General features: G+C 36.9%; 1 protein-coding gene across 4 annotated transcripts in view; it reads left to right on the plus strand.

Moving 5' to 3' along the window:
* LOC106883441 (centrosomal protein of 112 kDa) overlaps positions 1–11,294 on the plus strand; it is a 141,344-nt gene that overhangs the window by 64,295 nt on the left and 65,755 nt on the right. For all 4 annotated transcript variants that reach the window (XM_052978267.1, XM_052978263.1, XM_052978269.1 and 1 more), the window contains exons 11-12: positions 4,118–4,204; positions 6,225–6,287. In XM_052978267.1, coding sequence (XP_052834227.1) covers positions 4,118–4,204; positions 6,225–6,287 — 150 coding nt within the window. The remainder of the gene's footprint in view (positions 1–4,117; positions 4,205–6,224; positions 6,288–11,294) is intronic.

Raw genomic sequence — 11,294 nt, forward strand, 5'->3', positions numbered from 1 at the left:
TTGATTTGGTCATCATCTGTAGTGGATGGTCTGCCTAATTGCTCTTTATCAATAAGGCTACAATCTCCAGCTCGGAACCTTGCAAACCACTTCCGTACAGTTCTTTCGGTTAAAGAAACATCACCGTAAACTGTGCATATTTCTTTGGCTGCTTGTGAGGCATTTTTCCCTTTACGGAAAAAGAAAAGCATCAAGTGTCGAAAATGAACTTTCTTATCTTCCATTTTAAAGGGTTACAGAATTAACACAGGTTATAGGAACAGAAACCTTCTTCCACGAAAAGATAGCTTAAACTATGCTCTAAATGGAGGTGTAGTCAAATCCTATTTTATGGACTCAACCATGTTCTAAAATAAGTCGAAAGGTAAACTACTATAAATCGGCACAAACTTTCCGGACAACCCAATATTTGTTTTCTGCTGTTGCACAATGTCACCTTCATACAAGCAATGTCATCTACTTCCAACCTTACATGAAAACATATCCAGCCATGGTGAAATATCACCTTGCTTGGAAAACAAGTGAGGGTTGGTGACAGGAAGAGCATCCATCCATAAGAAATGTGCCTTAATAACTTACATCTGACCTATGCAAGCACAGAAAAGTAAATGTTAAAAAACAATGATGATTATGTAAACCAAAATTTGTTTCAAGAATTTCTCAGTTACTACAAACAAACCACCTGTAACTGTTTTCTACAACATATTTGTAGTATAATCTTTCTAAGAGATAGACTAATCAACTAGGTTATATGTATTCAAATTATTTCAACAAAAAGACTCATGCCACAACAGGATTGAGATCCTCAAACTAAGGTACAACATAAAAAGCACTGGTTCTGGTGTCACTTAAAAGGCACTGGTGATGGTACCACACAAAAAGCACTGGTTCTGGTGCTACATAAAAGGTACTGGTGATGGTGCCATGTAAAAAGCATTGGTTCTGGTGCCACTTAAAAGGCACTGGTGATGGTGTCACGTAAAAAGCACCCAGTACGCTCTGCAGACTGGTTGAGTATTAGAAAGGGCATCCAGCCATAGAAACCAAGCCAAAGCAGTCTACAGGATTTGCTGTGACCCCTGGCCTTGCCAGTTCCTGTCAAGCTGTCCAACCCATGCTAGAATGGAAAACAGACATTAAATTTTGATGATGACTATTGTGATGTCTGATTCTCGATTGCAGTTCAAAAGCTCAGAATCTTGTTTTACCTAGGAAATATTCTTCAATATCATATTTCCTTTCATTAAGACAATTTAGAGCCTGAACCTATCAGTGTATGACTACTGGTATACAGATGAAAAAGTGAGTGCAATGCTCACTTTCGAACTGAGAGTGTAAAGATGGATGAAATGTCACTAAGCATTTTGCCTGGTGTACTAATGATTCTGCCAGCTCGCTTGCCTTAATAATTATAATAATGGTTTCAAATTTTGGCACAACGCCAGCAATTTCAGGAGGAAGGGTTAAGTCAATTACATCAACTTCAGTGCTCAACTGGTATGTATTTTATTCACCCCAAAAAGAAGAAAGGCAAAGTCGACTCATACATTTTTATTAACCTGGAACATTTGCCTTTACATATATATTACACACAATAGAACAGCATTGAAGAGATATTGAATAGAATAAGTACAAGTTTTAATTGTATAATATGGTAAATACTAATACTTTTTAATTTTGGCACAAGGCCAGCAATTTTGAGGGGTGGAAGAAGTCGAATACATTGACTTCAGTGCTCAACTAATACCTGTTCTTACAACCTCTAAAGGATGGAACAAATTAATTAGAAGGAATGAGAATGCCTATCACAAAGCTGACTGACATAGCTTTGAGTAGCACCTCTGGGAGTTCAAAATCTTAGGTTTTTTTTTTATAACACCCAACAGAGTTTCAAGAATATTTGACCAGGCATTTTTGCAGGAATATTCCAGCTCATTTCATTACACACCAGCCAATTTGATTGACTGAGCCATTTTTAAGTAGACATTAATACCTTTTATGGTGACACATTTAATTTTTCAAAACTGGCCTCGCTTTTCATGGCAGTGTTGTGCTAAGCTGTAGTCCTGAGCTGGTGAACCTGAGCATGATGGTTCAAAACTCAGCAGGAATCTTGCTACAAGTTGAATGAACCTAAATTTTCAAACATGCATTTCATATCTATTACCATGTAGAGTCTACACAGACATAATAGAATTATATTTACCAGTAAATGCTAACCCTGGCAATTACTTTATACTTAGATGTCTTCTTGAATAAATTGCTTCCATGTCACTAATTATTTAGACTTATTTCCAATGGCATCAGCTATGCATCGTGGGGAATTAACCATAATTATTTTGATTCATTATCTGAGAGATATCGCACAGTTTACCATTATGGAATGTACAAAACAGAAACCTAGTCTTAATCCCGGCAGCTTACATTTTCAGTTAGAATACTTGAGCTGTTACTATCTTTATTTATTTATTCATTCATACATTCAATCATTATTTTTCTGAAACATTCTCAAGAACATATTATTGTCTTATTTAATTGAATCTCAAGATATTATTAGAGTTGGATTTAATTGGAACTCGTACTACACTAATTACTGTGGAGTGTATTTTCAACATAAGATATTAGATTTTTGTTGTTGTTTTTGCTTTGTTTTCGCTGTTGTTGTTTGTTTTTGTTTTATTTGTTGTTGTTTTTGCTTTGTCTTCGCTGTTGTTGTTTGTTTTTGTTTTATTTCTACTACTCCATCCCCTTCTTTTGTTTCAGCTTCTATTCATGTTTTACTATATCCAGACATTTCTTTCGACAGCTCTCTATGACTACTACTCCATAGTTTTTTTGTTTTTCTTTCTAAGCAATCTATCATTCTGATTGTACATTCCTGAACAATAATGGCTTCTGTTAAAGTTTAAAACCAGTCACAGAGAGAGAGAGAGAGAGAGAGAGAGAGAGCAGAGACAGAGTTAGACAGATAGGGAATATCACAAAAATACATCTATTTTTTCAATTTTGTTTTTAAATAAATTTTAAGCAATATTTCAATTTAAAAGGAAAAGAAAAAAATTTATATATCTTTCAATAATTCCAAAATAAAATTGGCAGTGGTGAAGATGTAGAGGATGAGAAACAATAAAATATCAAATAGTAAGATATTTTAATTACTTCTCTGAAGCTTCATATATCTCTGGCATTGGATAGCTTACAAGAAAATTGAAAATGTATGTTTACTGACACTCCAAATAGGCATGTTGTGAAAGAAAGGGAACTGTAGATGCTGGAATGGGAGAAGCAGATTTTTAGCACTGCTTTTACTTTCTACCTTTCTAGAGAAAGTATGTCAATGTTGTTTCTGTCTGAACCAATTCACCACAAAAATCTTTCCCTAATACAATTATTATATCAGCTTTTATCAACTATTAGGATATTAGGGTGCAATCATAATAAATTGAATTGAAGTAGATTGAATTAAATTAAGATATGAAATTGAATTTTAAAATTATCTCTACCAAGTGTTTGTGCCTGGGGGTTATAAAATAATAATAATAATAGTAACAACAACAATAATACAATAATAATAATATATTGTGCCCATGCACAATGACACACAAAATATTAATTTTTTATTTATTCAGATTTAAAGTAATTTCTGTGAGTGGATACATACATGTATGTGTAAAATACAGGTATTTAATCAGGTATCAATTTTGACAAAATAAACTGTGATAATTGGATTCTTTTCCTAAAATGTTTAATTTAGTTTAGTTTATTTGCCTCAGATCATGTCATGCTGAAGATTTCAAATAAGAATGAAATGGCCACTACACATGATTACCTTTGACTAGAAATTTTAAGATCTTTGTAATGAGTAAGCAAAAGAAAAAAAAAATTACATATGTATATTCTATACATCTTCTTTGTTCTTCAGTTTAAAATTCAAATTTCTATTCCCACCAAGATTTATCAGAAATAATTATCTCCCTTAACAATAGCTCTCCATCAAGGCACACCATGTGTTTGACATTTAAATTAACTAAAGCAATTGGAAATGAATTACTGCAAAGTCATTCAGTTTGCTTTTGATGTTGTACAACAGTTAACATTGTAATTCTTCTCCTTCTAGGTCAGCAAAATGCATACCCAGATGGAACACCACCGGAATAATATTCAGAAACACCATACTGAAGAAATGAACAAAATTATTGAAAAGGTAACCATAGTTAGGCCAATGAATCAACTCCTCTTTTTCACTATAAATTTAGGAATTATGAAGCATTTTGAAGTTTTAGTTTCTCTTGCGTCCTTGAGTACATTAGGGAGCAAGCAAGCTGACGCCATTGGTTTCTGTTGGCTATGGTTTTAATCTACATCAAGTCATGTGATATTGGCCTCTCTCATATCATTTATGAATGTTCTGCACCATGTAATTTCTTTTTCCCTTTGGTGGTGTCCATTTAAAAGCTGTTTTAGAATGGCTTTGTTTTGGTAGCCAGAGTATGTGACCTGCTAGTTTTAATTTATGTTCTTTGATAATGTTTTCACTAAGAGGGCTTGTGTTGACTCATTGGTTATGTGCCCTTGCCAGTATGTTCTCAGAATCCTTCTCAAGCATTTCTGGTGGAACACATTCAGCTATCTGTTAATTTCCATGGTACTCTTGTGTGTCTCTCTGGCTTAGTTCATTGAACTATGCTATTGTTAGTGAGCATGCCTAAAATTATTTAAGCAAGACATCTTGGTTAAATTAAGAGTAACAATCATCATTTCATGTTAGCTTTCCATGCTGGCATGTGTTCTGTGGGTCTTGGAAGTCCTAGTTGGTTATTACAGGTGTGGTTATGTGACTGAGAAGCTTGCTTCCCACCATGTCTTGAGTTCAGTTCCACTGCAAGACACCTTGGGCATGAGTCTTCTACTATAGCCTCGGGTCAATGAAAGTCTTGTGAGTGGATTTGATAGACGGAAATTGAAAGAAGCCTGTCATGTATGTGTATGTATGTATGTGTGTGTGTGTGTGTGTGTTTTTATGTGTGCTATTGTTTTGACATCATGTGAAGATTGTAAACAAGTATCACCATCACACAAGTAATGTTGTTTGTTTCTAGTCTTCCAATGAAAAACATGTCTGACAATGGGGAAATATCACCTTGCTTGGAAGTAGGTGAAGGTCAGCAATAGGAAGGGCATTGGGCTGTAAAAGCACTGCTTCAACAGATTCCATATGACCCAAGCAAGCATGGAAAATTGGATGTTAAACAATGAGAAGGATGATGATGTATGCCTTCTTTGATGGATCAGAGCAAAAGTCTCTCTCATAAGTTTCATTTTTGGCATGGTTTCTGCAGCTGGGTGCTGTTCCTGTCACCAACCACTTTACAGAGTGCACTGGAAGCATTTAATCGTGGTATAATCCCTAAGGAAATTACTATACATAAAAGCATTACTGAAGGGCTTTATCAACCCTCGTGTCTCCACTTGCTGGCCGACTACTTTGCAGATTGTCCTGGATAGATTCTATACTGGCACCAACACTAGTGGGATTATTGTGTACCCCATAAGCTAAGACATGTTTGTTCAATCAGGGCTATGTAGCTGAGGAAGTGAATCGACGAGAGAAAGAGAGAGAGCAATAACAGAAATACCAGGATAGATGGACGAATGAAGGAGGCAAGAGTATGGAGTGAAAGGGATGAAGGAGGAGAGAATTCTGAATGGTATTTGTAATATGAAAATACATATCTTTAATTATTTTACTTGTTTCGATCATTAGACTGCAGCCATGCTGGGGCATCACTTTGAAGAATTTTAGTTGAATGAATCGACCCCAGTACTTATTTTTTTAAGCCTGAAGTTTATTCTGTTGATGTCTTTTGCCGAAGTGCTAAGGTACAGGGAGGTAAACATATCAAAACCAGTTGTCAAACGGTGGTTGGGGACAAACAGACACAAAGCCACACACACATAGCTATATACACACACACATACACACAAAGGTTTCTTTCAGTTCCCAAATCCACTCACAAGGCTTTGGTCAGCCTGAGGCTACATTAGAAGACATTTGCCCAAGGCGGCATGCTATGAGACTGAACTTGGCACCATATGGTTGGGAAGCAAACTTCTTACAACACAGCCATGCCTGCACCTATATATAATATTATATTAAGTAATAAGTAATTGAAAAAAATTATATAGTATTTAAATGTTTTCACCAACACTTCTCTTCCTTTCAGACCTCTTCAGAATTAAAGAATTTAGAGAAAGAATTCTCTACAAGGACTCAAATAACTAATACTGTAAGTAAATTTTTTTTTTATTTTTTGCCTTTTACAAGTTTTTCATTGCACTGGAGCACCACCTGAAGTGTTTAGTTTAACAAATCGAATCCCAATACTTATTTTGTTAAGTCAGGTACTCATTCTACCAGTCACTGAAACTTACAAGGATGTAAACAAACCAACACAAAAGCACACACACATATGATGAGCTACCTCAGTTACTACTACCAAATTCACTCACAAGGTATTCACTCACAAAGTATTGCCTTTTGCATTTTTCAATGCAAGAAACCTATTAGGCAGGCTACTGATCAGATGACGAATATTCTCTTGGGGAATTTCTTGCCAAGTTTCATGCAGTAATCTCAAAAGATCTGGTTTTGAGGATGCTTTGTTGTTCTTTTTATGAAGTGTCCTGCCCATTATGCTCCAGAGGTGTTCAATAGGATTCACATCAGGGACTGGTTTGGCCATGGAAGCTTTTTAATGCCATTCTCATCCAACTAATCTTGAGTCTTTTTAGCTGTGTGACAAGGAGCCCCATCTTCCATAAATAAAGAGTCTTCTTTAAACATTTCACCACTGGGAGAAGACTGGCAGGAGTCCTTTCTGCAATATGGACACATATTTATCTGAGTTTATGTTTCCCTCACACTCCATAGCTCTGATTGACCATTGCTCCCTAGACTATCACAGAATAGCCGCTGTGTTTCATTTTTGGCTGCAATCTTTTCATGTCAAATTCGTGATCACAATCTCCAAACCCACACTCGACCACTGGACTCATCAGAGAATATGACAGTGTCCCAAAATGCTAGTGGTTTCTCCACCATCTCACTGACCCAATCTTTTCTCTGCTTGATATTGGCTGATGGAAGAAGTGGCTTCCTTCTTGCTGCTCTGCCATAGTAGCCAAGTTTGTGGTGATATCTGACAGCTGTTTTGGGACTGACATCAACTGGTTCTGCTATGTCAGGGGTCTTGCAACGAGCATTATCCTCTACACTTCTCTTAACAAAGTGAAGGTTCCTGTCAGAGGGCCCTGGTCAACCTGGACAAGGTGATGTTGACTCCTTCCTCTCCCTGGTGAATTGCGCAATCACTCTATTAACTGAAGAAAGAGGGATCTCAAGGTTTTCTGCAATTTTATGCTGACTTGGTTCACCTTCAGATTGACCCACAATACAGCCTCTTTGAAATTCGGTTAATTCCAAGGCTTCTTTTGTATGTGGCATGATTAAACAGTCACATATGGAACCTGAAATATAAAAATGCAAATTAATAAAAAGTACACTACTGCTTGACAACAGGTGCTGGTTTGTCCTCATAACTTAAGCAGTTCAGCAAAAGTAATTGATAAAATATGTACCAGGCTTATAAAAAGTAAAAATGAGTATTAGAGTCAGTTAAATTCTTCAAGGTGGTGTCCCAGCATGGCCATTGTCTAATGGCTGAAAGTAGTAAAAGATAAACGAAAAAAAGATAAAAGAAATATATTTAGCATCTGTTGTTACTGTTGTTGTTAAGCAATTTGGTTAACTCTGTTTAAGAATTTCAATGGCACTTTGGTATCCATTGAGTTGATAATAGGTAAACAAAGCACCAATCTATTATGTTTCATGCTTTAGTGATCTGTTGATGCAGTTGGTTGGTTGAGTGTTCTGCAGTGTAGCAATAGCAGTCAGGGTAGGTTCTCCCAGCCTGTTTTATTTATATGTGTGTATATATATATATATATATATATATATATATATGTGCTTATGTGAGTGAGAGAGAGAGAGAGAGAGAGAGTGTGTGTGTGTATTTGTTTCACTCATCAGACTAGCTATGCTGAAGTACTATTAAATGAATTGACCTCAGTACTTATTCCATATACACTTGTGGTTCACACAGACACACACATAAATATATAAAGCAGGCTTCTCAGTTTCTATCTACCAAATTCATTCATAAGGCTTTGGTCAGCCTAGGGCTATAGTATAAGACATGCTCAAGGTGTCACACTGTGGGACTAAACTTAAAAGCCTGTGGTTGTGAACACACACATATGCACATGCACACACACACACACACATATATATGACAGGTGACTGCACAGTTTCTATCCATCAAATTCACTCACAGGCTATTGGTCAGCCTGGGGCTATAGTAGAAGACTCATAACCTAGTTACCTCACATTGGGATTGAACTTGAAACTCCATGATTGTGAAGAAAACTTCTTAACCACACAGCCATGCTTGTGTATGTCTGTGTGAATGTTCACAATCTGTGCTTGGCTATGGCTATAAAAACATCATCATCATTTGCAACTCACTTACAAGCAGTATTTCACTGTTTGTCTTTGGGCTGGAACTCATGATGTTTGTTGACATTTTCTGTCAACGAATCACCTGATAGCTTTGTGATTTCAAGTTCCCCTGGAATAAAAGAATCACTTTCTTGAAAAGAAAGTTGAGGGTTAGAGACAGAAAGAGCATTGAACTATAAAAATCCTGCCTCAAATACTTCACCCATCTTAGCCATGCTAGCCATGATGTTAAATAAATGAACAAGTGTCATGTGAAATTTGCAGGCTTTGGTATATTTTTTTCAATCAGGATATTTTTTTTAAAAGATGTAATTTGAGAGTGGGTACATCATTAACTATAATACTGATAATAATTGATGTAGTCATATGGTGAAATTAGGTATATCAGCCAGCCCACTTATACGTACCTTCCTTCATTGGACACTAAACTCTGCTTGCAAAGACCTATTGGGGCAAGCGAAAGCGAAATCGTCATGGCACCTGTGCCCAGCATCACCTTCCTGGCACTTGTGCCGGATGGCACGTGTAAAGACATTCGAGCAAGATCATTGCCAGTGCCGTCGAACTAGCTCCTGTGCAGGTGGCACGTAAAATGCACCATTTTGAGTGTGGCTGTTGCTAGTACCGCCTGACTGGCCTTTGTGCCAGTGGCACGTAAAAGCACCCACTACACTCTTAGAGTGGTTGGCGTTGGAAAGGGCATCCAGCTGTAGAAACTCTGCCAAATCAGATTGGAGCCTGGTGTAGCCATCTGGTTCACCAGTCCTCAGTCAAATCGTCCAACCCATGCTAGCATGGAAAGCGGACGTTAAACGACGACGATGATGATGATGATGATGAAGTACTTGTGAAGTTAGGTACAATGTTGAGATATGAAAGGACATCCAGCCATAGGAGTCATGCTAAAGTAGACATTGGAGCATGATACAATCCTTCTACTTGTCAAACCCAGTCAAACTGTCCAACCCATGTCAACATGGAAGCCAGTGGTTCTCAACTGGGATCCTTTCCCTGCAATAAATTACTTATACTTCTACAATATCTTCTATCTTTTACTTGTTTCAGTCATTAGGCTACGGCCATGCTGGGGCACATTCTTGAATTTTTTTTTTAGTCAAATGAGTCGACCCCAGTACTTATTTTTTAAAGCCTGGTACTTATTCTATTGGCCTCTTTTGCCGAACTGCTAAGTTACAGGGAAACAAACACACACCAACACCAGTTGTCAAGTGGTGGTGGGGAGACAAACACAGATACAAACACACACACACACACACACACACATAAGGGGTCTCTTTCAGTTTCCGTCTACCAAATCCAGTCACAAGGTTTGGTCAACCTGAGGCTATAGTAGAAGACACTTGCCCAAGGTGCCATGCAGTGGGACTGAACTCAGAACCATGTGGTTGGGAAGCAAATTTCTTACCACACAGCCACACCTGCACTTATAAAAACATTACCAACAATTTTTTAGACAATTCCTAATAATACTTAATTATATAAATATAATAGGATTTTTTTAAAGCAATGAATGGCTATGGGAGAGGTGGGGTCCAGTTGAATAAAATAGGAATCAAAGGGGTCAATAGGCAACAAATGATTGAGAACCACTTCCTTAAATAATTGAACAATAATTATCACTGTAATAATGGTGAAGTGTTCAAAACAATTAAGAAACTTACCGAGATAAATACAATTTATATAAATACCAAAATGAACTGAAAGCAAGAGAAGGAATATATAAATTTTTTCATCTATCAATTCATTTTGCAATTGTGAAATTGTGTGTTGAAACAGATATTGTTCTATTTCAGGATGGTAATTTTTTTTTCTTGCCAAATCAACACATGCACTATATATTTTTTCTTCACTCGTTTATTACTATTCTTACTTTATTATTTTAACTCGTGTCCATTGTCCGGAAATCTTTCATCTCACATCTGTGACCTCTTCAGCGACAACCCTCCACTCTCCCATGCTTACATCAGTTCAGTGGAATATTTTGAGGAAGATTTTCTACAACAGGGTGCTCTTCCTGTCACCAACCCTCACCTGTTTCCATGCAAGGTAATATTTCCCCCATGGTGTGACATGTTCTTCACTGAAGACCAGAAACAAACAACATTGCCTACATGATGACAATGCCCATGATGTTAAGAAAAAGGTGCATACACACACACACACAACTGGTTTCTTTCAGTTTCCATCTACCAAATCCAATCACAATGCTTTAGTCAACCTGGAGATATAGTAGAAGACTTGTGCAAAATGCCATGCAGTGGGACTGAACCTGAGACCTCATGCACGGGAAGTAAATTTCTTAAACATGCAGCAACATCTGCTCCTGTGTGTGTGTGTGTGTGTGTGTACCTTTGTCTTGACCTGACGTGATGTTGTAAGTAAGCATCACTATCATGTAAGCTACATTATTTGTTTCAGTTTTCCATGAGAAAACATGTCTGGCCATGGGGAAATATTACCTTCATTGAAAACTGATGAGGGTTGGCAACAGGAAGGGCATCTGGCCATGGAGAATCTGCCTCAACAACTTCCAATGAACTCATGTAAGCATGGAACATTGGATGTTAAAACGGTGGTGATGATTTTATATATATGGTAGAATGGAAGAAACAGAACTCAAGTGTATGTGCATGTGTGTGTATATATATAAATATATATATATATATATATATATATATATATATATATATATATA

The sequence above is a fragment of the Octopus bimaculoides genome, chromosome 2 (assembly GCF_001194135.2).
Source record: "Octopus bimaculoides isolate UCB-OBI-ISO-001 chromosome 2, ASM119413v2, whole genome shotgun sequence".
NCBI classification, from domain to species: domain Eukaryota; kingdom Metazoa; phylum Mollusca; class Cephalopoda; order Octopoda; family Octopodidae; genus Octopus; species Octopus bimaculoides.